We start from the raw sequence: 26,584 nt of genomic DNA, 5'->3' as shown, positions 1-26,584 counted from the left end.
ATTGAAAGGGGTACTGTTTTCTAGTATGCTTTAAATTAAGTAGAAATCTGGTGAAAAGATTCATTTGGAAAAGATTCCTAAGGCTGTTGTCTAGCTACCCTTCTTTCAGTCTTGTCAAGAAAAATTAATGTTTTTTTTTAAATTTTTTTGATGTAAATTTCCAGGTTTCTGCTCATAAATATTCAAGCAGAGTTGTTATCCCTCCAGCTTTTAAAGATAGAACCGCTGAATGTATTGTAATTCTTGAAGCCAGTAACATCAAATTATAAGAAAAAAAAATGTAGTGTGGAAAAGTTAGATGGGTTATGAATGTCATCAGAGTCCAGTGTGTTGGAATTTATTTGGACCCTGTGATGTTGGCGCTCAATATTTAAGAAGAATAAAGTACATATTAAAATGTACTGAAATTAATTTTGATCAGTTGCTAGAACTTTGAATTACTTTTGTTCAGGCCCTGGATTGCTTTCCATAGAGCAAATTTAATGTTGGCTCAGCTTTCATCTGCTGTCTGATTTATTAGCCACAATTTTACAGCCTGAAGTCATTCAGAAACCTAGTCCACTCTTGGGAATTCAAAGTGAGAATTCAGATGCAGCTTTTGGATAAACTACTGCAGAGTCTAGTTTCTCAATGATGTACTGATATTGTGAATAGAGATAAATTTAAGTTTCCTTGGAGATTGATCAAGGTTTTTGGATACTAATTGCCTGAAAACATTCCATTTTATTTGTCTGTATATATTGATATTAAATGTGGAGGGGGGAAGGAACCCAGGACAAACCAAGCAAAAACCTGTTACATGCACAACTTTAACACTGCGTTGTGTATTAATCAGGGAACGAGAAAGTTAGAGCTGAACTGCTACCTTACTTGTGCCTTCTGTGTGTGTAGTATATATTGAAGCAATGGTTAATGATGTGATTGTATACAAGAGAAAATCCACTTGTCTCCACAACCTTAGGTACACTGGCATATCTAAAAAGGTATGAGCACAAATTCAAAGATGATGGTTAAGCAACCCAATGGAGTTAGGCACTCAATTCTTTTAGGCTCCCTTGAAAATGTCAGCCAGAATATGTATGCTCAAAGGGCTGGATTTAAATAAGAGGTTGCTTAGTCAAATTTATGACTTTTGAGTACTTTATGCAACATGAATGTTACTTTACCCTAGTATCTTTCTTAATTCTTTGATTTTTTTAAATGTCTTTTTAATAGAGAGAAGTCTGCAGTAACAGGCATTTAACCAGAAAAGGCCAAGTAGTACCAATCAGTTTTTTGTTTTTTTTTAATGTAGATTTAACAGATGATAGCTGGCCAAAGGGTGGCTTGTCTGTCAGTACTTAGTTGATAATACTATTTCTCTTGTTTGTAGGCACTGAGGTATAACCATTTTTATAGTGCTTATTACAATAGCATGTGGATTGTTTTTAAAAAAAAAACAAAAAAAAAAACCCAAAACATTCCACTTGTGGCTAATCATGGGCCTTCTGCCTTTTGAACATATTGCAGGGTTGTTTTCAATTCTGTCACCAGTGGTAACTGTATGATGGAAGACTTGATAGCCTTGATAGGTTAAAAGCTATGATGCTTTGCTTAAAAACAAACATGACAGCATTAAATACTTTTCCTGAATGGTGGATGAGTTTTTACTAATTTAAGAGTATTTAATTGTGTAACTGAAAATTTAAATGATTGCAAAATGCTACTGCTGAGGAGGAGCTAATTACTTTTCCATAAAGTAATATAACAGAATAACAAACTCCTATTTTTATATGCATTGAAAACTGAACAAACTCAACTGTTTGAAGTTAGTCTGAAAACAAATTTCGTAGCCAGTTTATTTAGGGAAGAAGGTGGATCTTTTTCCAACACAATCCTACAACATAGTAGTCTTTCTAGTGTAGTGGGGTCTGTAAATACAAGCAAATATAAAAAGCTGCATATCAAATATTTACTGATTCTGGTCAGTCTCAGTATATCATTCCTGTTTTAAATCTTGTTTTCTGTAGAATTTTGCTTTTATTTTTCTTTCATATAGAAAACCTATAACATTAGTGGGAAGAGAAACTGATATTCCCAATCCTCACGCCATTTCATCAACACAATAGTTTTGCTAGTTTAGAGGAATCCTATCCAATATGTGTTCTAGAAAACCTAGAAATGAGAATTGAATTTGAAAAAACTAAAAAATGTGATGTGAGCTATTGTTTTGAATTTTGATGAACCCTAGTAACTTACCTTCCCAAAAAAGCTAAAACTTGACATTATAATATATTTTAGGAAAAGAAGAAATATTCCCTTGCCATGAAACTGGTTCTTAAGGAGAATCTAGAAAAATGGAATATCACGCTTCTAAAGACACTATTATGATAAATTATCAGCTCTGTTCTAATCTAAAAGTGGAAAGGAACTAAAATAATCAACTGTTATGAAAAGTTAGATTTCAAGGGTCAAAATTTTCAAAAGTGTCTAGTGATTTTTATTGCTTCAATGTTTGGGTACAAAGCCTGAGACATCTTAAAGAATCCTGATTTTTTTTTTTTTTTTTTTTTTTTGGAGGGCAGCTGCTCAACAATTTTGGAGAGTCGGGACCCTTTAACATGCGTCATGACTCCCACAAATGGAGATACCCAGAATCACTAATCATTTCTGGCCAAAATTTTTCTGGTTCCCAGAAGCAGGTAAATTCTGACTTGCTGTACACAATATGGCAAGTTGAGTCCAAGACCTTGATCCTGCATTGTACTCTATATGAGTAGACTTGAGCCATGTCTACACTAGCACTCATGTCAGCAAAACCTGTCACTCAGGAGTGTCCGTTATAAGCAATGGGATTTGTGCTAAGAAAATTCACCTTCCAGGGCCAGTTAGTGAGTGAGTTTAAATCTAAATGAGACGAGAGACATTTGATCATCTTACTGTGCTTTTTGAGAACAGACACGGACTTATAGGAAATACAGCTGATGTTAGGATAGCTTGGGTGGGGCTGCAAAGGAGCTGGCAGACAGCACAGAATTTTAGTACCAGGCTTCCTGATGTAAAACAGTGCTGTGCTTGTAAAAGCTTTCCTTGGGCTGCTAAATGTTATCTACTGAGTAAATAGAATTAGGGCAAAGTGTCTGATGCCAGGTTAAAATAATTAGAGGAGCAGTTTGCAGCCTGGGCGATACTATTTCTTTTCTTTTCTTATGAAGATCAGGTCTTCATAAACATGCAGTAATAATTACTAGATACTCACTTCTACTGGAAGAATAACTATGAAAAATGCTGTTGAATAAATTAGTTGCAAAATACAGTTTGTTACAGTATAGTGGGTGGCAAAAGAAGTTTAAGGGAGGAAGAGGCTAGCCATGTAAAACCTCTGCAAATGTTAAATACTGCCTGCATTATTTCATCATTTCCATGTATTTGATCACCCTACTTCAGTCAGATTTCCCAAGGTGTGGTGTTTTGTTTTGTTTTTTTTGTTCTTGGGTTTTTTTTGTGTGTAGAGTTGTTACATACCCATATAAAAGGCACCAAATACCTTAGCCTCCAAATTGAATCTTATTTTATTTGTGTTTTTTAAGGTATTTACCAAACTTAATAGGAATAGAAACGTGTTAATGCTGAAATATAATAGCACTGTTAAAGATACACTCTCAGTTTAAGTAACAGTTTTGTCCTATTTGTTAACCTACTTTTATTCCAATTAAACACCTAAGATTATTAAAACAAACTGGAGGAAAAAGTTCTTGTTTAAATGTTTTTGTTGGTGAAAGAGAGAAACTTTCAAGCTTGCACAGAGCTCTTCTTCAAAAGCTTTGTCCCTTTCACCAACACAGCTACAGAAGCACTGCAAATATGTTCCCCAGGTTGCTTATGTTTGATTAATCGTAGATGTAGTAGCCCTACATCTTATTAGTTGTCTATCTTCAGTATTTGTAACATTTCAATCCATGACTTTGTTTTGCTAAAAGTTAGCATTTTAGAATTTTGTAACAAAATTAAAATGTATGCTATTTTGAACTAAACAGTAACCAGTACTTTAGTTAATTTATGTTGCAAATTTCAACATATTTCAAGATTTGGCCAAATCAAACCATACAGCACATCCTTAATAATAATAATAAATATTACTGTTGTTGTTATTATTATTATTATCTATTTCTTTTTTTCACTTCTTTGGGAGAGAATCCCTTTTTCTCCAGTTTTATGCCTCTCTCTCCTCCCCACCAAACTCCTCAGAGTGTTTGTTGGGCTTCTTCAGGCCTGATCTGTTCCTCTCCATTGTATGCTCTATTCTCAGTTCATCACCTGTGCTGCTTGTCTTTTCCTCCTGAAAATTTTAACACTCTTTTTAATTTTGCATTTTGGAATGAATGCAGGATTTACTAGTGGAGGTCTTGGGTGTTTTGGGGAAAGGAGAGCCACAGAAAATTAGTAAATAGTTTTGGATGCTAAAGCTACTTACTAAATTATTTATGAACCACTAAATCAGATGTTAGATAAATAGGTTTCTATTGCATTTCAGAGCTTTGGCCTTTTTTGAATAGACTTATTGTTCTTTTCACAGTTGTCAGATCAAATATATAGCTGCAGTGGTTTAATGTAAAACAATCTATCTATAGATGGATGCTTCTTGTAAAAGTTAGAATTATATGTTTGTCTCACAAGACCAGTTGAACCATGCTAGTATATTGAGGTGAGTGAGATGCCCAGAGGTGGAGTATTTATGGATGAATAGTTAACCTTTGGTATATGGAAGGTTAAACCTTCCTTCCTGTTGGATGGTCACCATAATGCCATTGATTCTTGCATAAAAGAGATTGGGAATGAAATCTTACAGCTGTAACTGTCTCTTTCAGGGAGAGATTTTCTTTTGTTTCTTCGTGCAGTGAGCATATAGTGAATTATAACATTGCTGAAGTAATCTGGAGAGATTCCAATATCTGACAGGATGTATTGCTGGCATTCTCTGTGGCTCATTTAAGCAGCATTTCTGTTTACAGATGTGTAGAGTCAGCTATTTGTGATGCAGTGAGACTGCATTTCCGGTGGATTGAGTGATGTTGCATATCTGTGGTCAGCTGAATTCCTTGGACTAGAGAGTTGAATTCTTTTAGTGCAAAGTCTGTTGCTGGCAATGAACACGTGTTCAAGGGTTAGCATGAAAGAATGTAATGTGGCATGTTAGACGTCACTATGGACTTCGTGTTAGCTCTCTAGTTTTTTGGGTGCTTTGTACTGATCTTGTAAATGGCAGGGACAATGTAACTTTAGAAGAATGAGTTCTTAAATATATTAATAAAAAAAAACCCTTGCTTTTGTCTCCTCTCATCATAAGGATGAAAACTATAGTGGTCCTATCCGCGTTCTTGGGTTGCGTAACTATACTTTCTAAGTGGTAGGTGCTGGTATCATTCAAATGGTCGGACACAACAGTGTTATGTTGACTCACTTTTAATTTCAAACCCAGTTATAGAAATCCTTTTCAATATTTTGTTTTTGTGATGTAATGAGTAGAGACAGAACACTTTCGATATATGTTCAGGGATTGTCACCACCTGTGTGTATTATGGGGAGCTTTGTGCTTGTAAACTGCTGCCATGGCTAAGCAGCTGATGAAGGCCAAAATTATTCAAATCTGGGTACCTAAAGTTAGGTTTCTAAATACATATTTAGAATCTTTGATAAGTGGCCTGATTTTCAAATATGATGAGCTCCCACTGATGTAGTAGCAGATGGAGTTGCTCTGTGCATCTAAATAGAAGTGGTCTATCGTTTTCAGTTGCCTAAATATGGAATTAGGAGCCTAACTTCCAGGACCCACACTTAAAAATTATTGCTTTGACCTGCTTCCTTTTCATTTTTAAAAAAAGTGTTTATGAAGTTGCTAGTACAGTAGCACACACAAAGCGTTGCACAGATTCAGGACATCGCTATATGATATAACATCAATGCTGAATCAACTGAAATCACACCAAAGTTTTCTTGCCTCCATTAAACCGCTGACATTTCACCCAAATAAACAAGGGTTCAGTTACGGAAAACAAGAGTAGAGAATGGCCTGTGCACCCGACTCCTACCAGTCAAGCACCTACCACCTGATGCAGATCAACCCTGGACTTTATGGCACTGCCATAATTGATTCCACACTCAAGTTGGCCAGTCTGGAGATACAGTGATCAAGTGGGTCTAACACGGCTGCTACTCTGAAACCTGTCAAAATATGAAGTATCTCCTGCCTTGCCACCTGCATGAGCATGAATGATCTTCACGTGACTTGCTGGAGTGCAGTGATCAGGCAGTCATGTGCATGGATATGGCAGGAAGCAGTGTAAGGACATGGCAAAAAAGAGATGTGATTTTTACATACAAAAAGTCACTATAAATAACAGAAGAGAACCTACTTGGGAAAAGCTCCCCTCCTCTTCAAAAGGGATTGTTTTCAAACCTCCATTCATGACCAAGAGTAGCAGAGACCGCTGTGAACGGAGCACTCTGGAAGTTCATATCTTCACTTTTATCAGGAGGCAAGACCAGATCCTGGAATTTCTTCATGCTACTGCATCCTTTGCTCATTTTCAGCAGAGAAGAATAGAGCTGATGATTTCATATCCTGCTTCCGTCTTTGCCTTTGTCCATTCTGCCTCTGATACACTTTGTGCGACCATGCTTTCTTGATTTGCATCTTTCCTAAATACTCATTTGCTTTGCAGTGCCCAAAAGAAGCAAGTTAAGAATAACAATAATAAAAAAAAAAAATTAACCCCCAAGTTATTCCTGCCTGCTGGGTTTCTCAGTGAGTTCTGTGTTCTCTTTATTTGTTTTTTACACTGTAAACTGTTTGAGGAGGGAACTTTCATTACTATTATATGCCAGGTGCTCAGCTGGTGTAAACTGGCATAGCTGCTAATCTGGCCGTGTCTGTTACAAATCCAAGCACCTTAATGGTTAACAAATAAATAGTAATGGTTCCTTTGAAATGCAGGGTTGATTACAGTTGTAACATTTTGAACCAGAATATGGTAGCAAGAAATGTCAGTCTTAAGAGGAGGAAAAGGCAACTAAAATACACTGGAGTGAGACGGAACATTTACTCCAGTTCATTTTACATGGGGTTCCAATCTAAGCATGTTTACTGAGCGGATTCTATTGTATACTAATATGTCTTTGTTTCAGCCTTGTGAGAGTAAAAACAGAAACTACATTTACTTAATATAGAAAATTTATCAGACTTAATACTATCACACACAAAAAGTTTACCTGTTGCATAGGTTTCAGTAGCTTCTCAGAAATATCTGAGATTCAAATGTCTACTTAGTAGTACAATTTTTCCATGATTTTGTTTCCCAGTGTAGTGATGTCATTTGTAGATAGACGTTTAGTAAGATTCTTAAACTACAGTCCTGCAGAATGTTCCCAAATAGCTTATTGCAATCCTCCAAAGAGACCTTGTTCCCGCTTTTTAAATGCGGAGTGTAAATTGACTGGTATATTTCTTTTGTGTTTCAGATGGAGCAATTATCAGATGAAGAACTAGATCATGGTGCAGAAGAAGATAGTGATAAGGAAGACCAAGATCTGGACAAGATGTTTGGACAATGGCTTGGGGAGCTGGACAAACTCACACAGGTCAGGGACGTACAAGGGTCAAATATTTCATTAAGTAATTGGCACCAATGTTACATATTAATTTTTAATGTCTCAATATGTTCTTAGAGTATGTGTCAATGTGATTCCCACTATAGGGAGCACATGCACCTCATGTGCATGAGATTGGAGTCTTTTTTTGAAAAGCGGTGTCTGTTGAGGCTGCACATGTGCTCGGAGTCTCTTTATGCTCCTGTGCGAGGGCATAAAGGGCAGAGTGGCTGCAACCCCCCCTTAGTTTTCTTACCATCTGCTGCAGCAAGACTGCACCTAGTGAGTGTCCAACCCTTTATTCTACTTACAGACTTTGAAACTGGTTGTTCAACCAGCTGTGTGGAGAAATCTTCATACTGGCGTTCCAAACAGAAGAAGCAACCCATTCACTCAAGGGCCACGCTGTGGCTCCTGGGAATCTACACACTGGCCTCCTCTTGGAAACCACAAAAGTACCAACAGAGGCAGAGGACACTGACCTATTCTCAGAGTCCACAGCTAGAGTTACCCACAAAGAAAGAGATCCAGGGGATGCTTCTCTCTCCCTTTAGGCAACCCAGATCCCTTTCAGAGATGGCAGATTTGATAGCTCATGTGACTCTTGACACTCCCAATCTGGAGCCTGCCCTTACCTTCGGGAATCCCTTTCCACCAGGCCTGGACAACTGTCACAGCCAACAAATGTGCATAAGGGCCCAAGACTACCCTATACATTTCCACTCTTTAAACACTACCCTCCTCCCTTCCCTATTCCTTTTCAAGGACTCTCCTCATGAGAGCCTTTTACAGACAGAAGTGGCCTCGTTACTTTATCGAGGCGCCATAGAAGAGGTAAATGTGGAGGATGGGGAAGGAGGCTTCTTCTGTTCCTGTCCTTTCCTTATCCTGAAGAAAAAAGGGGATCTTTGTCCTACCCTAGACCTGACAAGAATGAACAAATACATCATGCTGCTTCAGATTCAGAATGGTGGTAATGGTTGCCTTCATCATCCCATCTCCTCAGACTCAAGACTGGTGTGTGCCTCTGAACTTGTGGGATGCATACTTCTATATCGCCATCCACCCGGCTACAGGAAGTACCTAAGATTCACAGTGGGGCCCAATCATTATCATTCAGTCTCCACAAAGTACCTAGAGGTAGTAGCAACACATCTCAGAAGGAAGGTCATTCATGTTTACCCTTATCTGGACAATTGGCTGAACAAGGACAGATCTCACCAGGAAACAGCAGCAAGTTTGTAATATGCCCTCTCCCTGTTCTCTTGGCTAGGCCTTCTGGTGAACTACAAAAAAATAGGCTCTTATCCCATCACAGCTGATAGAGTTCATAGGAGCCTTGATCAACTCCTGGTTAGTGAGAGCGTACCTTCCCAAAGTCAGGGTTCTTGTTGATGCATTTGTTATTTATTAATTCAGATGGAATCAAACCGAGCTACAAAGGTGCAGGGATGTCTGGAACTGCTGGGCTATATGTCATTGTGCACATTCCTGACTTTGCTTGCCAGACTTCACCTGAGGCCTCTTCAACTCTGGCTCAGGTTGGTCTATACCCCAGATAAACACCAAATGAGCAAGAAGGCGGTGGTTACACCTCACACCATTGCAGAAGCGAAGTGGTGGAAAGAACCCAAAAACACGCATGGAAGGTTACCATTCTCTTCTGCTTCCCCAACAATGATTTTAATCACAGATCAAGGATAAGTTGGGGTGTCCACCTGGACCATCAACAAATGCAAGGGACGTGGTCCCCAGAAGGGGCCCACGTCAGTGTCCTGGGGCTCAGAGCTGTCATGTTAGCCTGCATATCCTTCCTACCTGTTCGTCAAAGCTCCACAGTGCAGCTCTTGACAAACAATACGTCTGCAGTGCATTATGTAAACAAAGAGGTACACGCTCTTCGCCCTGCTGTCTATAGGCAATCAAGCTCTGGATATGGTTTACTGTGCTAGCTCTTCACCTTCCAGGAGTCAGCAACACCCTGGCAAACATCTGAGGAGATTGTGTTACCATTCACGAGTGGTCACTGTGGCGATCCATCACGGATGAGATGTTCCTTCGCTGGGGACCCTGTGATACTTGTTTGCCACCAATGTCAGGTGCCAGAACTTTTTTTTTTTTTTCAGAGGAGGTATGAGCTTGAGGTTGTTACCAAATGCCTTCCTTTCGTAGTGGTCCCAAAGCTTTCTCAATGTTGTTCCACTGATCTTTATGATAAAATCCAGAATCAAACGAGACAAAGCCATGATCATCCTCATGACTACCTACTGACAGAGGCAGTTTGGTTGACAGGCCTTCTACAAATATTCAGTCAGCTGCCCGTCCAGCACTCACGTTGCTTGGATCTGATCTCAGAGCGCCACTGCCAGATGCTCTGTGATTCAGTCACTGCACCTGATTGCATGGCTAGGGGCTGATTGAAAACTGCAGAAAGAGCCTGCTCCCTCAGGGTCCAAGAATTCCGGGTACAGAGCAAGACTGCATTGACCAGAAAGACTTACTCACCTAAATAGAAGAGGTTTTCGGTATGGGCAGCCAAATATGGTCTGGACTCAGTCCAGGCATTAATACTGAATATCCTCTACTACTTAAAACAAGCTGGCATTTTGTTCCTCTATCCAGGTCCACCTCACAGCAATTTCAGCTTGCCGTCTACCTGTACGGTGGTGCTCCGTCTTCTTTCTGCTGTTCTACATATTTTATAAATGACCTGAAAAACGGGGTAAACAGTGAGGTGGCAAAGTTTTGCAGGTGCTACTAAATTACCCATGATAGTTAAGTCCAAAACTGACTGCGAAGAGTTACAAAGGGATCTCACAAAACTGGGTGACTGGGCCACAAAATGGCAGATGAAATTCAGTTTTGATAGTACAATGTAATGCACATTGGAAAAAATAATCCCAACTGTACATACAAAATGATGTCGTCTAAATTAGCTGTTTCCACTCCGGAAGGCGATCCTGGGGTCATCATGAGTAGTTCTCTGAAAATGTGCAGCGGCAGTCAAAAAAAAAAGCTCACAATGCTAGGAACCGTTAGGAAAGTGAGAGATAAAATGATGGAAAATGTCATAATGCAACAATCTAAATCTATGGTATGCCCACATCTTGAATAGTGTGTGCAGTTCTGGTAACCCCATCTCAAAATTAGAATTGGAAAAGGTACAGAGAAGGGCAATAAAAATGATTAGGGGTATGGTACAGCTTCCATATGAGGAGAGATTAAAAAGGCTGGAACTGTTCATCTTAGAAAAGAGACGACTCAGGGGAATTATGACAAAGGTTTATAAAATCATGAATGGTGGGGAGAAAGCAAATAGAGAAGTGGTGTTACGTGAAGAGGTAAATAACACAAGAACCAGGAAATTAGTATGCCGTAGGTTTAAAACAAGCAAAAGGAAGTATTTCTTCACAAAACACACAGTCAACCTGTGGAACTCTTTGCCGGGGATGTTGTGAAGGCCAAAAATATAGCAGGGTTTAAAAAAGAATTAGAAATGTTCATGGAGGATAGGTCCAACAGTGGCTATTAACCAAGATGGTGAGGGACACATCCCCATGCTCCAGATGTTCCTAAACATCTGACTGCCAGAAACTGGGTCTGGAGGATAGGGGATGGATCATTTAGTAGTTTTTCTGTTCTGTTTATTTCCTCTGAAGTATCTGGTACTGGCTGCTCTCAGAAGGGAGGATACCGGGCTAGCTGGGCCATTGGTCTGATCCAATATTGCCACTCTTATGTTTTTATTTTCTCACCAGATGGGAATTAAAGTTTCTCAGAGGACTATTACATACTTTCCCATCAGTCAGAGACCATACTCCTGCCTGGAATCTCAACATAGTCCTCCTCAGATTGCTGGAGTTTCGGTTTGAACCTCTTTTAGAATGCTCCTTGCATCACTTTCCTCTGAAGATGGTCTTTCTAATGGCTATCACTTGAACCAGAAGAGTGAATGAGGTTCAGGTGTCTGTCAGAAGCTCCCTATATAACATTTCATAGGGATAACGTGTCCAGGACTTTATTACATTGACAGGACCAAACCGTTCAGACTGTCTTCCTATCTATTTCTGTCTATAGCTTGGCATCCTAAAAGTCAGGCCATCTCGTCAGAAAATAACCAAATGGATAACTGAGTATTATTGTGTTGCCAGCTGCCTGGTGCACCTCTCCCCCTGAACATTAAGTCCTATACCAACCAGATCTTGAGCATCCTCCTCCTCCCACTTTAAGAATGTGCCGATATCAGAAACTACAAAGCAGCATTGCAGAGTAACCTATTGACCTCTTAAACATCGCTCTTTGACTTAGCGGTCAAGTCTGAGGCCAAGTTTAGGAAAGCATTTCTTCAATCACTGTTTGACTGATTTAGCTGAAATCCTTCGATCTCATGATCCCCAGGGGATACTGCTTACCAGTAATCTACAGTGGGATCCACACTGACACTTACTCAAAGAAAAAACTTTTACTTGGTTCTTTCTTGTCAGTTGGACCCTGTGACCTGCCCTCTGTCCCTGCATTTTGGAGTTTTCAACTATCATAGACTTCAGAGTGGGGGGGAACCAAGAGGTGGTCTCAGCTGCTCTGCCTTTAATGCCCTCATATTGGAGCATGAGGCAGCTCAGGGTGCATGCAAGGCCCTGGTGGATATTGCTATTCAAAAGACACTGATCTCATGTGTATGAGGCACATGCGTACCTACAGTGGGATTCACACTGACTACAACATGTGAAAGAACCACACTTACTGTAGGGTAAGTAACTGTTCTTTCTGTGGAAATGACGCTCAAGTGCACCCGTCCTTTAATATCTTTTTAGTTAGTGGGGATAATATTTTTGTGGATAGATATTACCTATAAATAGAATAAGTAATTTCTTGTTGTATATTGCATCATTTTGTTTAAGGAACAATTTTTCTTAATTCTGAGCCTATGGATAAAGAGCCATAGAAAAATCTTCATTCCTAGATGAACAGAAAACTCTCTTAGTGGCAAATTTATTTCACAATCTTGTGTTTACAAATCTAAGTTATGTTAACTAGGTAGGAATCTTTTGCAAAGCCATTGGCTGCATTAATAATTGTATGCCTCAACATATACATTTGCAAGAGGAGGAGTTTCAAAACAGATTTTTAGACTTCAACCCCCATTACTCACTTTGCTTCGTAATGCACCATTACCTTCATAATGTACACACAACCTCTTGGAGTTTATTGGCGTATTATTACTGGACAAAAATTACGTTTACTGACAGTTAAGCTTGCATCAGGTCCTACCCCACCCAGGCAAAATCTCAAAATTCTGGAAATAAATAGTTAAGGAAAAAGCGTCCTGCGGTTTTTGCCACCTTCATACTGCTCACAATGCTGTCGCCAATAAATTCCATCGCTTCATAAGGTTTTCACTTCCATCTCCCACAGTTACTGAAAAGTAATATGTATCCCAGCTTCATCAGACTTGTGCTCTCATGCAAAACCTTAAGTGATAGCTCTTATATCTATATCAACAGATTGGCATATCTGTCACACAGTCCATTTACTTGAAAAGTTATTGTCCCTTAACGTGGCTGAGGTCACAGTTAAGATTTGGCATGAGCATAATTAGAGCTTGCAAGAAATCCAGAGTATCTCCCTGCACACATTCCTAGTGCATTCATTGCTCTATTCCAGCTGGACTATTGGAGCAATGGAAAAACAGGTCTGTCTTCTCTGAATTTTTTTTTCCCAGGTTCACTGGATATTTATTGGACCACAAAGTAAGATTTTTTTTTCCAGATGGAAATTTTTTTTAAAGGATATGTTTAAACTTTATGGTACCCAAGAGATCTTTTTAATTCACTGTACCCTCCAAATTCCCTGCCTCCCAAATAAATGTTACAAAATTTAGTCTTAAACCCTGTAGCACTTGTGGCCAATATCTTATACCATTTAGCACTAATGCATTTTGCATTAGTGGTTAGCATCGGGACATCCTGCTTTCTAGGGCCAGGGTGTTAATGAGTATCTTATTTTGTATTTTGGTTCCATTCAAGATTTTCGCTTGGTTTGCTATAGCCAACCAGCAAAACTCGCCAATTCACCTTCCAAAGGCTTAGGTGAGAACTTGTTCTGCTGCTATCGCTAGAACCTGTCTATATAAATGTTCATGGGACACAAAGTAATTTGATAACTCTTGATTTCTGTACTATACATAATGTATGTACTCCTGACCGAAACTTTTTAATAAGCAGATGAGACTTTATCAAGAGGTCTAAACTATAGGCCAGCGACTATGGGTTCAGTCTGAGGAGTTAAGCCTCCCCTACCCTTCTCAGTTTCCATATTGGTCCTCATGACCCACAAATAACTCCAGTTCCTACCTTTACTGATAGTCATAACAGTATCCAGTAGCAGCAGTGTGTAAACTCACATGATTCTTGACAGTTTTACTGTTGCCTATTAGGTTCTAAATAGGCACATTTTCACTCAGGTGCTGCTTGGGAAATCTCTGGGTATCAGTAGACGCACTAGAGCCATCTGTTTGCAGCCTGAGGAAGACAGTGGTACATCACTGATTTACATTCTGTTTACATTTGGATGGTTGTCTTCCCAGTTATAAGGAATAGCCATGATTTTTTTCTCCCTAAAGAGAAAACTTAACTCTGCAGAAATTGATGATTTAAGGCACCCACATTTATCTTTATCACTTGAATTTTTCAAGCCCAGTTGAGGGCAAAGACTGAAACAAAATGGGGGGGTCTGACAGAATGAATGGTGTTGGGTGAGGAAGAAAAAAGATGTAAATCACACAATTCAAAAATGAGTTGAAAGAAGATAAGAAAGAAACAGAAGTAAAATTCTTTTTTCTGTGTGTGAGGTTCAACTGCTAAACTAATTAACAATGCTACATGGCTACCTTGGAAGCTGAAAAGCATTCAGGAATTAAATTTCCCTTCCCTAGAGTTTGGGAATCTCTTTCCGTTAGCTCCTACCCCACCTCTGGATCCCGAAACACAAATTTAAAATAAAACCTCTGGTAGTAGATAAAACTTACTTCTTCCTATGAAGCTTCGCTTTTAGGAGACTTGGGCCTGTCTACATGGAAGATTTCTTTTAAGTTATACCAGTATACAGATGTGATGTTCCCGTGGTGTTCTCTGGACTGGTGATCTGCCAGGCCACTCCAATCCTTGACTCTGGGAGCCAGCCTTACCCTGCTCTGCTGTGAGAGCCCCCGCTCCTGGGCTGTTCATGCACAGCCTCTAGCATGTAAACTGCTCCTTGGATTGTGCAACCCAATGACACTGGCCAATATCTCCAGTCCCAGACACAACCCTAGCAGCCTCCGTCTTGCAGTGTCCAGTTATGCCTACTGGACACTGCAAGCTTATATGAGTTCGTCAGTTTAACACAGAAATTGATATGCACCAGGATTGTTATCCTAAGGGGAGTCTCTGACATGCTTTAAACCAAACGCACTGCTTCAGGTAGAATAAACAAACAGATTTATTAACTGCAAAGATAGATTTTAAGTGATTATAAGTCAAAGCATAACAAGTTGGATTTGGTCAAATGAAACAAAAGTAAAACGCATTCTAAGCTGATCTTAACGCTTTCAGTGCCCTTACAAACTTAGATGCTTCTCACCATAGGCTGGCTAATTGCCCTTCAGCCAGGCTCTCCCCTTTGATCAGCACTTCAGTCGCTTGGTATGGTTTCTGTAAATGTAGGTGGAAGAGAGAGGAAGAGCATGGCAAAGTCTCTCCCTTTTATCATGTTCTTTCTTCTCTCCTGGCTTCCCCCGCCCCCTTCAGAGTCAGGTGAGCATTACCTCATAGCAGTCCCAAATTGACCAAAGGAAGGGGGGTGACTCACTCGGGAGTCCAACAGATCCTTTGTTGTTGCCTAGGCCAGTGTCCTTTGTTCCTGTGAGGCTGGGCTGGGTTTGGTCTCATACATGCCCTGATGAGGTGTGAACTGCCTCTCTGCTCTTGGGGAGTTTTTGCCTGGGCTTGCTTTAAGCCACGAGGGCACATTTTCAGCCTCATAACTGTATAAATGAAATTACAACCTATAACACTACTGTTACAACGATTACTATAACAACAATGCTCGGTGCATCATGAGCCTTCCGAAGACACCCAACATAACAAACTTTTCATTGGATACCACACAATCATTTTACAAGGATGAACATGGGGGTGCTGAGTGTTCCCCCGAGATACAGAGCGTCCCAACAAATATAACTATAACAATATAATTGTAACACTCCATGTAGACCAGGGATCTCAAACTCAAATCACCATGAGGGCCACATGAGGACTAGTACATTGGCCTGAGGGCCACATCACTGACACTTTTTTTCATAAAAAGATACAAAAGTCTGCCCCCCCCACTCCACCCCTTCCATGAGGCCCCGCCCCTGCCCTGCCCTCATTCCAACCCCTTCCCCCAAAGTCCCCGCCCCAACTCTGCCCCCTCCCTGCCCTTTATTCACACCCCTTCCCCAAATCCCCACCCCAGCCCTGCCTCTTCTCCGCCTCCTCCCCTGAGTGCGCCGCGTTCCTGCTCCCCCTTCCTCCCTCCTGGAAAGTCCTAAGTGCTGCCAAACAGCTGTTTGGCGGCAGGAAGCGCTGGGAGGTAGGCGGAGGAGCGGGGACGCAGCACGCTTGGGGTGGCAGAGGCAGGGAGTGAGGGGAGCTATGGCAGGCTGCAGGAAATAACTCGGCAGGCCGTTTGTCTGAGACCCGTGATGTAGACAGTCTCATTCTGAAACAGGCAGTGTAGCCTCCTGTTTAAGTGGGTGCACTGTACTAAACTGTCGATTGGGCACAGACTACCTGTAGCAGCACCCTCTACCCTTGTACTGCAACCCTAATCCTGGCCTGGTGCAGAGGGATGATTCCTGGGAGTTGGGGCTGGAGAATGAGATGTGGTATTCTTTGATTTTAGTAAGACTTTTGACACAGTCTGCATGACATTCTCATAAGCAAAGTAGGGAAATGTGGTCTAGATGAAATTACTATAAGGTGGGCTCACAACTGGTTGAAAGACCATACTCAAAAAGTAGTTATCAATGGCTTGCTGTCAAATTGAGAGAGAATATCTAGTGGGGTGCCATGGGGGGTGGGGGTCAGTCCTGGGTCCAGTACTATTAGATATTTTCATTAATGACTTGGATAATAGAGTAGAGAGTATGCTATAAAATTTTCATATAACCCCAAGCTGGGAGGGGTTGCAAGCATTTTGGAGAACAGGTTTAAAATTCAAAATGACCTTGACAAATTGGAGAATTCGTCTGAAATCAACAAGATGAAATTCAATAAAGACAAGTGCAAAGTACTTCACTTGGGAAGGAAAAATCAAATGCACAGCTACACAATGGGGAATAACTAGCTAGGTGGTAGTACTGCTGAAAAGGATCTGGGGGTTATAGTGGATCACAAACTGAATATGAGTTGTCAATGTGCTACAGCTGCAAAAAAGGCTAATATGATTCTGGGATGTATTAACCAGCATGTAGTGTACAAGACACAAGATAATTGTCCCGCTCTACTTGGCACTGGTGAGGCCCCAGCTGGACTACTGTGTCCAGTTCTGGGCACCACAATTTAGGAAGGATTTGGACAAATTGGAAAGAGCCCAGCAGAGAGCAACAAAAATGATAAAAAGTTTACAAAACCTGATCTCTGAGGAAAGGTTGAAAAAACTGGGCATGTTTAGTCTTGAGAAAAGAAGATTGAGGGGCGACCTGATAAGTCTTCCAGTAAGTTACGGGTTGTTATAAAGAGGATGGTGATCAATTAGTCTCCATGTCCACTGAAGGTAGGACAAGATGTTATGGGCTAAATCTGCAGCAAGGGAGATTTAGGTTAGATATTAGGAAAAACTTTCTAGCTATAAAGGTAGTTAAGCTCTGGAATAGGCTTCCAAGGGTGGTCATGGAGTCCCCATCATTAGAAGTTTTTAAAAACAAATTGGACAAACACCTGTCAGGGATGGTCTAGGTTTACTTGGTCTTGCCTAATTGCAGGGGGCTGGACTTGATGACTTCTCGAGGTCTCTTCCAGCCCTACTTTTCTACTTTACAAAAACAGCAGAACATGAATTTACAAACAAATTAAATATATTCAGCATTTTTATTTTCATGGTAAAATATTCATAAAGCACTGTCTAATATACCTAGCCACATAACCGTTGCTAAAGTATTCTGTTACATATCAACATGTTTTTTAAAGCCATAAGGGATAACATATGCACAACGTGATCTTTTCTCATAAGATGGAATGAAACTCACTTTTATAACTAATATATTTAAAAAATAATAGTCCATATTAGTAAAGATAATTTGATAATTTAGGCAAATTTACTTTAAAAAGTCCTCTTTCTCTTGCTTCTGAGATGTTGTTTTTTTCTGAATTGCGTTAATAGTCAAACTGATCCAGGTAACTGTAGAAAATCTCAGTAAAGTAATTCTTTCAAAATGGTGAGGTGTAGAACAATACTATTGAAAAACAAATTTAAGAATATATTTTCCTTCTTTTCAGTTCTATAGTGGCAGAATGAATGTATTGTAACATCTCTCCTAGTTGGACAGTTGACGTTAATCTCAGTAACATGGTAACTAAAATCTTTTCTAGTGCAGATGCTACAAAAGAGAACTCATTTTTTTAGATTACATTTCTCCCACTTAAAATAAGCTTTTAACCGTATTTGGAATATTGTTTGACCATCAGCTCCTGTTATATTAAATGCAAACTTTATTTTAGCTTCTTTTCTCTCTTCTCAGTTTGTTTGCTTGCTTGCTTGCTTGTTTGTTTGTTTGTTTGTTTGTTTATTTATTTATTTATTTATTTATTTATTTTTTAGAGTTTGGATACAGACAAGCCCATGGAGCCAGTAAAGAAATCCCCTCTTCGCCAAGAAACCAATATTGCCAATTTCTCCTATCGCTTCTCCATGTACAATTTGAATGGTAAACAGAATTTTCTGAGACCCTCAATTTTTTCTCTAACATTGAATGAATATTTGTTTTATCAGAAAGCAGCCATTTTACAAAATGCTAAAATCCTACAGCATTAAACATAGCATCCAGACATACTAGGGCATCATTTTCTAGTTTGCTTACATTGTATTATCCTGTTTATGTTGACACAGAATTCTTAGGGTCACAAACTGGATGTCTGTCAGCAGCTATTATCTGAGAATCAGAATCTGCTTATTTAAGAACAATTATTCTGATAATATTTTTAATGAAAGAGTGAATTAATAAGTTTGTTCCTTAAGCCACATTGGATGGAAAGGGGAAAAAAAATCTAAATAAGATGGCACATGAAAGGGCAACTGTAGTAATTAGATCCAATATTTAGGTTAAACAAAAAAGCTTTGTCAGTTTTTCATTATCTATGACTCTGGCAGTAGTACAGGAAACTTGCATTTTAAAAAAATGGGTTTTGGTTTTCAAAGCAGTGTTGGAGATTTTGCCACATACCTTCTAATAAAATTAATGAAAAATGTGTAGGGAACACCTCTGCATTGCTTCAAAAATGTCAACCAGGGTTTTTAACCCGACAGTTGCTCATTAAGCATTTCTGTAAATTTGAAAGAGATTCACTGACATCATAGGCTTCCATTACTGACACTCATGATGGCAAATGAAGCTCTGAAATTAAATTAAATTAAATTTTAACTACTACTTTTTATTTTGAGCGTTGTAGATTCAGAATGGTGAAATTACTGTATTGTTTCTACTTTGTCCATTGCAAAGTGGGACTACTTGGAGAACATGATTGAGAAATGGGTTAATCATGGGGAAGCTAATGCCTGTTGTTCCTTGCAGAAGCCCTGAATCAGGGGGATACTGTGGATCTGGATGCCCTCATGGCTGATCTTTGTTCCATAGAGCAGGAGCTCAGCAGCATTGGGTCACAGTCAGCAAACAGTGCTGCAGTGAAACGTCTAGCCACAGAAACAAAAGTAGCTCAGAAACCACCTGCTGGTCGACTTTCCTCTAAACACAGCAGTATAAAAGGATCGTCCTCTTCATCTGGTAGGGTAACTAAGCCTTCAAATGCCAACTTTTCCTTGGAGGACATCACTGCCCAGTTAGAGAAGGCTTCTTTGAGCATGGATGAAGCAGCCCAGCAATCTGTAATGGAAGATGCTAAACCTGTAGTTACTGCTCAGCACAGAAGGACAGCATCAGCTGGCACAGTGAGTGATGCTGAAGTGCGCTCCATCAGTAACTCATCCCGTTCCAGCATAACCTCTGCAGCATCCAGCATGGACTCCTTGGATATTGATAAAATGACAAGACCTCAGGAACTGGATTTGACACAGCAAGGCCAACCGATTACTGAGGTAGAGTCTCATTATTTCAATATAGGTTTTATTTACGCTTTCTTTAAACTTTGTTTTACCTTTCTCTTTCAGTCCTACCCTAATGGGGCTTATGGCCATGCATATTCAATGTGGTACAGGGTGAGTGAGGGCTAGCTTTTTCTTAGATACATTGACGTTGTTGGTTCTCTTGCTCTCTTTAAAAAAAGATTCCTTTCAAGCAAGGGTAAGGCTTTTTTTTTGAGGGTCTTCCCACCACCCTATCTATTCACATCTTAACATTTTCTGTATGTTTAAGATTAAAAAGTTACTAGGTTAAATGTTCAGGAATTCCAGTACTGTTCTCTGGAGATGCACTTATAACTATTTTAAACCAGAGTTTTTGAAAAGTATTTGTGGGGAGATTAGTGGTGGCATGATAGACTTGGTCATCTCTTTCATGAAGAGCCTTTTCATTCTCTTTGCTGATAATGTTAATATATTTAAAACTAGTCAGATTGGTATACCCTTTAAGATGACATTGTCCAAAGACATATCCTTTGTGTTACTACTCAATTTCAAAAAAATTGGGGGAAAACATACACTATGCTATGAATTATTTTGGTTTTTATAAAGAAAGAGAAATAACATGCATACTTCAGATAATTCATTATAGATTTTACAGTATAACACAATATTGTACATTGCAAATTGTATGATAAATTCAAAGCTCAATAGTAAGAGATTATTCAGCATATGTGCTTGAAGTTCTTGCTGTTTTTATATATGGGTTATTTTTCTTCAGGCCTGAATTCTCCCTCAGTCTTCATAAAGTATTCCAGTTTGACATCTTCTTTATCTCATGACAAATCATTCTGCTGCTAGCTCGTAGGCAAAAAAAAATTTTTTTTTTTTTAAAGAATAGACAAGAAAAAGAGGATTCAGTATATACATGGCAACTTACCAAGTGCCTTTGAAATTTCATATTTACATCCCATTGTGCCATTGTAAGAATTTTTCTTTCAGGGATCTTAAATGCTGCATCATTTGCAGAACTAGAAATGATGACTGGATAGCCAAAATAGAGCTATACTTATACCGGCATGATACATATAGAAGAATGTCCTAGTGAATCAGAGGGCTTCAATAAGAAAGGATTACTCATGATGTTTTGATGACATTAGAAACTACTACTGATAAACTGATTGTCATTCAGAAGTTTGCTGTGCTGATACACACACTTTTTAGTTTCCCCTCTATTCAGAAGAGATAACAGGAACAAATAGGGCTTAGTTTTATAGATAATTAACCCAGTTTGAATGCTATGCTATATTTCACTCCAGCTGAAGCAAAAGAATGACTCTTCCGACTGTAAGTATGAGGCAGAAATAGGTTTATTTATTGTAAAGGCTGAATGCTGTAGCTTGGACTGAAGATCATGAACTTCTCAAGGCCACGTTTGTACTTAATATTTATGTAGAATGCTTAGAAAATAATGAACAGCTCATGTTGATTTTATTTATATAATTGGTACTCCCATCAGTGTCCTCTTAACTGGAGCTGTGCCTGTATAGGTTAAACAAAAAAAAGCAAGGTGTCTTTCTTGTAGCCTGAGCTGTAGTTTTCACTTAAGTGCTCTTCTAACTGTCTGCAAACCAATTGAGGCAGATCTGGGAGTTGGAGCCAATCTTCTCCTATCATTTATTCAGTGTATTACTGTTCTTGCATTTAGTTTGCTCTATATTTCTTTAGCATAATGAGGTTTCGTTAAGTTTAGTTTTGGACCTTTGGAGAGGGATAGAAACCTAATACCATCCTGAGCAAAGGTGAAACTTTGGGAAGACGTTTCCCTATACATGGTAGTTAAAATGAGTGTAGTTATCATTGCCTGTTCTCTCCTGGCTGCCTTGTACCTGAGTGAAGCTTCAGAAGTGTGTATGTGCAGAGTTTGAGGTCAGTTTTTTCAGTGAAACAGGCGCCAATAAGGTACTGAATCTGAGCCTATCATTTTAAAAGAATAATAAAACCTGTCAGTCTGACTCATGAAATAGTTCATTTGTTAATCCAGTAAATACTTTTTTGTAGTCAGATGTTTCAGACCTTCAAAAAACTTTTTAAAGATACTGAATTTTTATGTTCACTTTCATTGAAGACTTTATTATCCTCCCCCCCCCCCCCAAAAACACTTTAAAAATTCATCAACTTAATGCATGGCATTGCTTTATGCACAATGAGTTATCCTGTGATTGGCAGCAAAAGCACTGAAATAGGATGTTAAAAACATGTAAACAGTTCTGTTCCTTTTTCTGTGTGTTTCTGCATATGTAGCTCTATGTAAATAGCACCTATGGCTCTAGTTCAGTCTGAGTAGCCAAAGGTGGTACATAAACTGAATTTTTTTTTGGTAGATGTGCATTGTATAGGAATAACTTAGATCCAAGATTTGTATGTAAACTTTTTAGTGCAATGTATTTTCTGCTGCTGATTCAGCAGTTTGAGACTCTTGTCTCAGTCAGTTTTATCTTGCCAATGATATGCTGAAGCATCAGTCAGATTGCACCAAAAGTTCTGGCAAAGAAGACACAGTCCTGCCATCTGTCTTTCCCGGATTTTCTAGTTCTTGCTATGGAGTGAGTAACAAGCAGTCTACTGCTCCTTGATGACTTAGATCTTTTTTTCTTAATAGAAAAAAGGGTTAATCACAACAGATGGAAAGGTAGATAGAAGAGGTGGGGAGGAAATTGCTTTTTTGTGTGCATAAGTGTGTGTGGCAGATTACTCTAATCCATGATTACTGGGTTTGTTTGTCTTGACTGCTTTCACAACTCTGAACCATTGATTGCAAGTCTGAGAAACCTGAAAGCCATCATAGATGTGAGTATGAGCTGGCCTTGTAAACCATTCCCCTTTTTAACATGAGGAGACTGACTGCTTCTCATAAGAATGTGTCTATTGTTTCTCGCCCAGATAAATTGATAAGAATGCTCTCTTTGAGGAAGGTAACAAGGGTCTGTTAGTCATTTGAGATGAGTGTGTGAGCCAAATCCTATTTCCTTTCTTTGGGGTAGTAGTAGTTACTTCCAATCCGTTTAACAAGAATGCTTTGTTTTACTACACTTTTTGTCTGATCTGTGTTATCTCACTACCCTGAAGAAGTGCCTGACTCTTCTGTTAGAGAGCTTGCCTTATTTCTGAAGAATCATTAATTAACTATTTAGAAATAAATTCATTAGCTCAAGGGAATGTCTTCTGATTTGTTGAGAAAGAAAAAACAGATGCAGTTCTCCATCCATCTACTGACACATGTTCCTATGGGTAGTGCCTAAGCACCCCCAAAATAAACTCCACGGTAGCCTGTGCTTGATTAAATCCATCCTCACAACTGAAAAAGACAGTCATGATTCCCCCCAGAAAAGAAATGTGCAGAGCTCCTGCAAAACTTGTCATTTTTCATTTGGTGGCTCACTATCCAGGGAAGGCTGGGAGAGTTCCAGGCACTTTCCAAAAGAACTGACTCTGTCCTTCCAAAAGGCGTATGTCCTGTGTGGGTTTAGCATTCATTTTCATGACTTGGGCCATCTTAGCATCTGTTAATGAGATGATTACTCTGGCTATACTTCTGGACATGGCGGAATCAAGCTTGTAGTCATTACAGTGTGGGTTGTCAGCCAGAAGACCTCAGATGATGAACCCTTAAAGGGTTCATCAAATTTTAGTGCCTTTTTGGCCAGTCATGAAAATCTTTAAACTTCTTCTCTCCCATCTGGCCCTGTTACACATACAAGTAAAACTTTGGAACTTTTTCTGTTACAAACCAGGTGGGAACAGTTTTCTGGAGAAAAGAAAGAAAAAAAAAAACCCCAAATCCTGTCCTTCTGTCCAGTTGCACTTGAGGGAAAAGGCTGGAGCACACAGCTTTCAGAGATTCCTTGATAGAAAGGACAGTTTTAAACAATCACTACTGTACTGACTGCCCTAACTAGTTGAACTAAAAGGGAAAGGTATCTCCTGTAGGATTTGTGCAGATACCAAGAGACCTTTTCCAAAGTTACTTCCTATTCCCTTACTTAAATTTAAGATTTTCTTCAAAGACCCTGCTGCCTAAATCTCTCTCTGCTGTGGCTGTATTCTAAGCTCTTGCTTATAGTGAAAATGATAGGTTTCAGAGTAGCAGCCGTGTTAGTCTGTATTCGCAAAAACAAAAGGAGTACTTGTGGCACCTTAGAGACTAACAAACTTATTTGAGCATAAGCTTTTGTGAGCTACAGCTCACTTCATCGGATGCATCATTGAGAGAATCGAGTGGATCTGGAAGCAAAATTTTTGCCCTTAATATTCTCCTTGGACGAAGTCCCTAAGTGGCCCTGTTTGCCCATAGGTTCCCTATGGGTTGTAACCACTTCTTGGATAGAGAGAAGGGAAGCCTTGGTGAAACGTTTGCAATGAAGCAGTTTGGTTTTCCATAAATTATTTCACAGATCATTCCTTGGTTAATACTTGCAGCTCAGATGATATTGCAGTTTGATTGGTACTTCTCCCTTTTACTTATGTAATGAGTAACTGACCCAAAAGATTTAGCCTGAACTTTGAGATGCAAAAACATAATTTACGGGTAAAGCTTCTAATTTAATAATAGTATTAATAAAGGGAAGGAAAGTAGATCATGATTTGACTAAATCTGTCCCACTAAAGAGGATTTCTTGCAATGAGCTCTTTATAGGGCAGCAGTAGAGGGAAGGAGGTAAATTGGGGGGTGGGAGGGAGAGAGAGAGAGAGAAGAGAAGAGAAGAACCTCAGTCATGCCCACCCAGCTAGTTTTTGTATCTGACATTTGGTGAAAAGATCCATTCATGGCCAGTCATTGTTAGTATACTGTGTATACTCAATGAAGGGGTTGCAGATAATTTTGAAGTCTGCCATTTGGTTTCTGGCATAGAAACGGCATTTTTTTCTAATGTGATAGTTCTTAAAATCTGTAATTCAGTTTGTGTGACAGGAGGAGACTCTGGCTTCCATACCATGATAGTACATCACTTAGCAATAGGTAGTTCCAGTTAACTGAATTTGATTTTGTACGTGTTCATCTTTATCACAGTTAATTCATGCGATTAACTAAAAAAAAAAATTAATCGCGATTAATCGCACTGTTAAATAATAGAACACCAATTGAAATTTATTAAATATTTTTGGATGCTTTTCTACATTTTCAAATATATCTATTTCAATTACAACACAGAATACAAAGTGTACAGTGCTCACTTTATATTTTGATTACAAATATTTTCACTGTAAAAATGATAAACAAAAGAAATAGTATTTTTCAATTCACTTCCTACAAGTAGTCGTAGTGCAATCTCTTTATCATGAAAGTTCAACTTACAAATGTAGGGGTTTTTGTTACATAACTGCACACAAAAACTATACAATGTAAACCTTAGCGCCTACGAGTCCACTCAGTCCTACTTCTTGTTCAGCCTATTGCTAAGAGAAACAAGTTTGTTTACATTTAAAGGAGATCATGCTGCCCACTTCTTAATTACAGTGTTACTTGAAAGTGAGAACAGGCATTCACATGGCACTGTTGTAGCTAGCATTGCAAGATATTTACATGCCAGATGCGGTAAAGATTCATATGCCTCTTCATGTTTCAGCCATCATTCCAGAGGACATTCTTCCATGCTGATGACTCTTGTTCAGAAAAATAATGCCTTAATTAAATTTGTGACTAAACTCTTTGGGGAAGAATTGTATGTTTCCTGCTCAGTTTAACCCGCATTCTGTCATATATTTCATCTTATAGCAGTCTCGGATGATGACCCAGCACATGTTGTTCATTTTAAGGACACTTTCACTGTAAATTTGACAAAATGCAAAGAAGATACCAGTGTGAAATTTCTAAAGATAGCTACAGCACTCAACCCAAGATTTAAGAATCTGAAGTGCCTTCCAAAATCTGAGAGGAATGAGGTGTGGAGCATGCTTTCAGAAGTCTTAAAAGAGCAACACTCTGATGTGGAAACTACAGAACCCGAACCACCAAAAATTAAATCAACCTTCTGCTGGTGGCATCTTTCTCAGATGATGAAAATAAACATGCGTCGGTCCGCACTGCTTTGGATCCTTATCGAGCAGAACCCGTCATGAGCATGGATGCATGTCCTCTGGAATGGTGACTGAAGCATGCAGAGACATATGAATCTTTAGTGCATTTGGCACATAAATATCTTGCAACGCCGGCCACAACAGTGCCATGCAAACGCCTGGTCTCACTTTCAGGTGACGTCGTAAGCCAGAAGCAGGCAGCATTATCTTCTGCAAATGTGAACAAACCTGTTTGTCTGAGTGATATGGCTGAACAAGAAGTAGGACTGCGTGGACTTGAAGGCTCTAAAGTTTTACATTATTTTATTTTTGAATGCAGGGGGTTTTTTTTACATAATTCTACATTTATAAGCTCAACTTTCAAGATAGAGATTGCACTACAGTACTTGTATTAGGTAAATTGAAAAATACTATTGGTTTTTTACAGTGCAAGTATTTGTAATCAAAAATATAAAATGAGCACTGTACACTTTGTATTCTGTGTTGTAATTGAAATCAATATATTTGAAAATGTAGAAAACATTCAAAAATATTTAAATAAATGGTATTCTATTATTGTTTAACA

At 39.1% G+C, this 26,584-nt stretch overlaps 1 protein-coding gene across 5 annotated transcripts in view; it reads left to right on the top strand.

Annotated features, from left to right (window-relative positions):
- The window catches only part of RAPH1 (Ras association (RalGDS/AF-6) and pleckstrin homology domains 1), a 536,692-nt gene that overhangs the window by 441,946 nt on the left and 68,162 nt on the right, over window positions 1–26,584 (top strand). For all 5 annotated transcript variants that reach the window (XM_074967964.1, XM_074967965.1, XM_074967966.1 and 2 more), the window contains 3 exons: window positions 7,498–7,617; window positions 18,469–18,574; window positions 19,439–19,959. In XM_074967964.1, coding sequence (XP_074824065.1) covers window positions 7,498–7,617; window positions 18,469–18,574; window positions 19,439–19,959 — 747 coding nt within the window. The remainder of the gene's footprint in view (window positions 1–7,497; window positions 7,618–18,468; window positions 18,575–19,438; window positions 19,960–26,584) is intronic.

Source organism: Natator depressus, chromosome 11, assembly GCF_965152275.1.
Source record: "Natator depressus isolate rNatDep1 chromosome 11, rNatDep2.hap1, whole genome shotgun sequence".
Taxonomy (NCBI): Eukaryota; Metazoa; Chordata; order Testudines; family Cheloniidae; genus Natator; species Natator depressus.
Note: the sequence above shows the minus strand (reverse complement) of the source record. Positions and strands in the feature narration are given on the sequence as shown.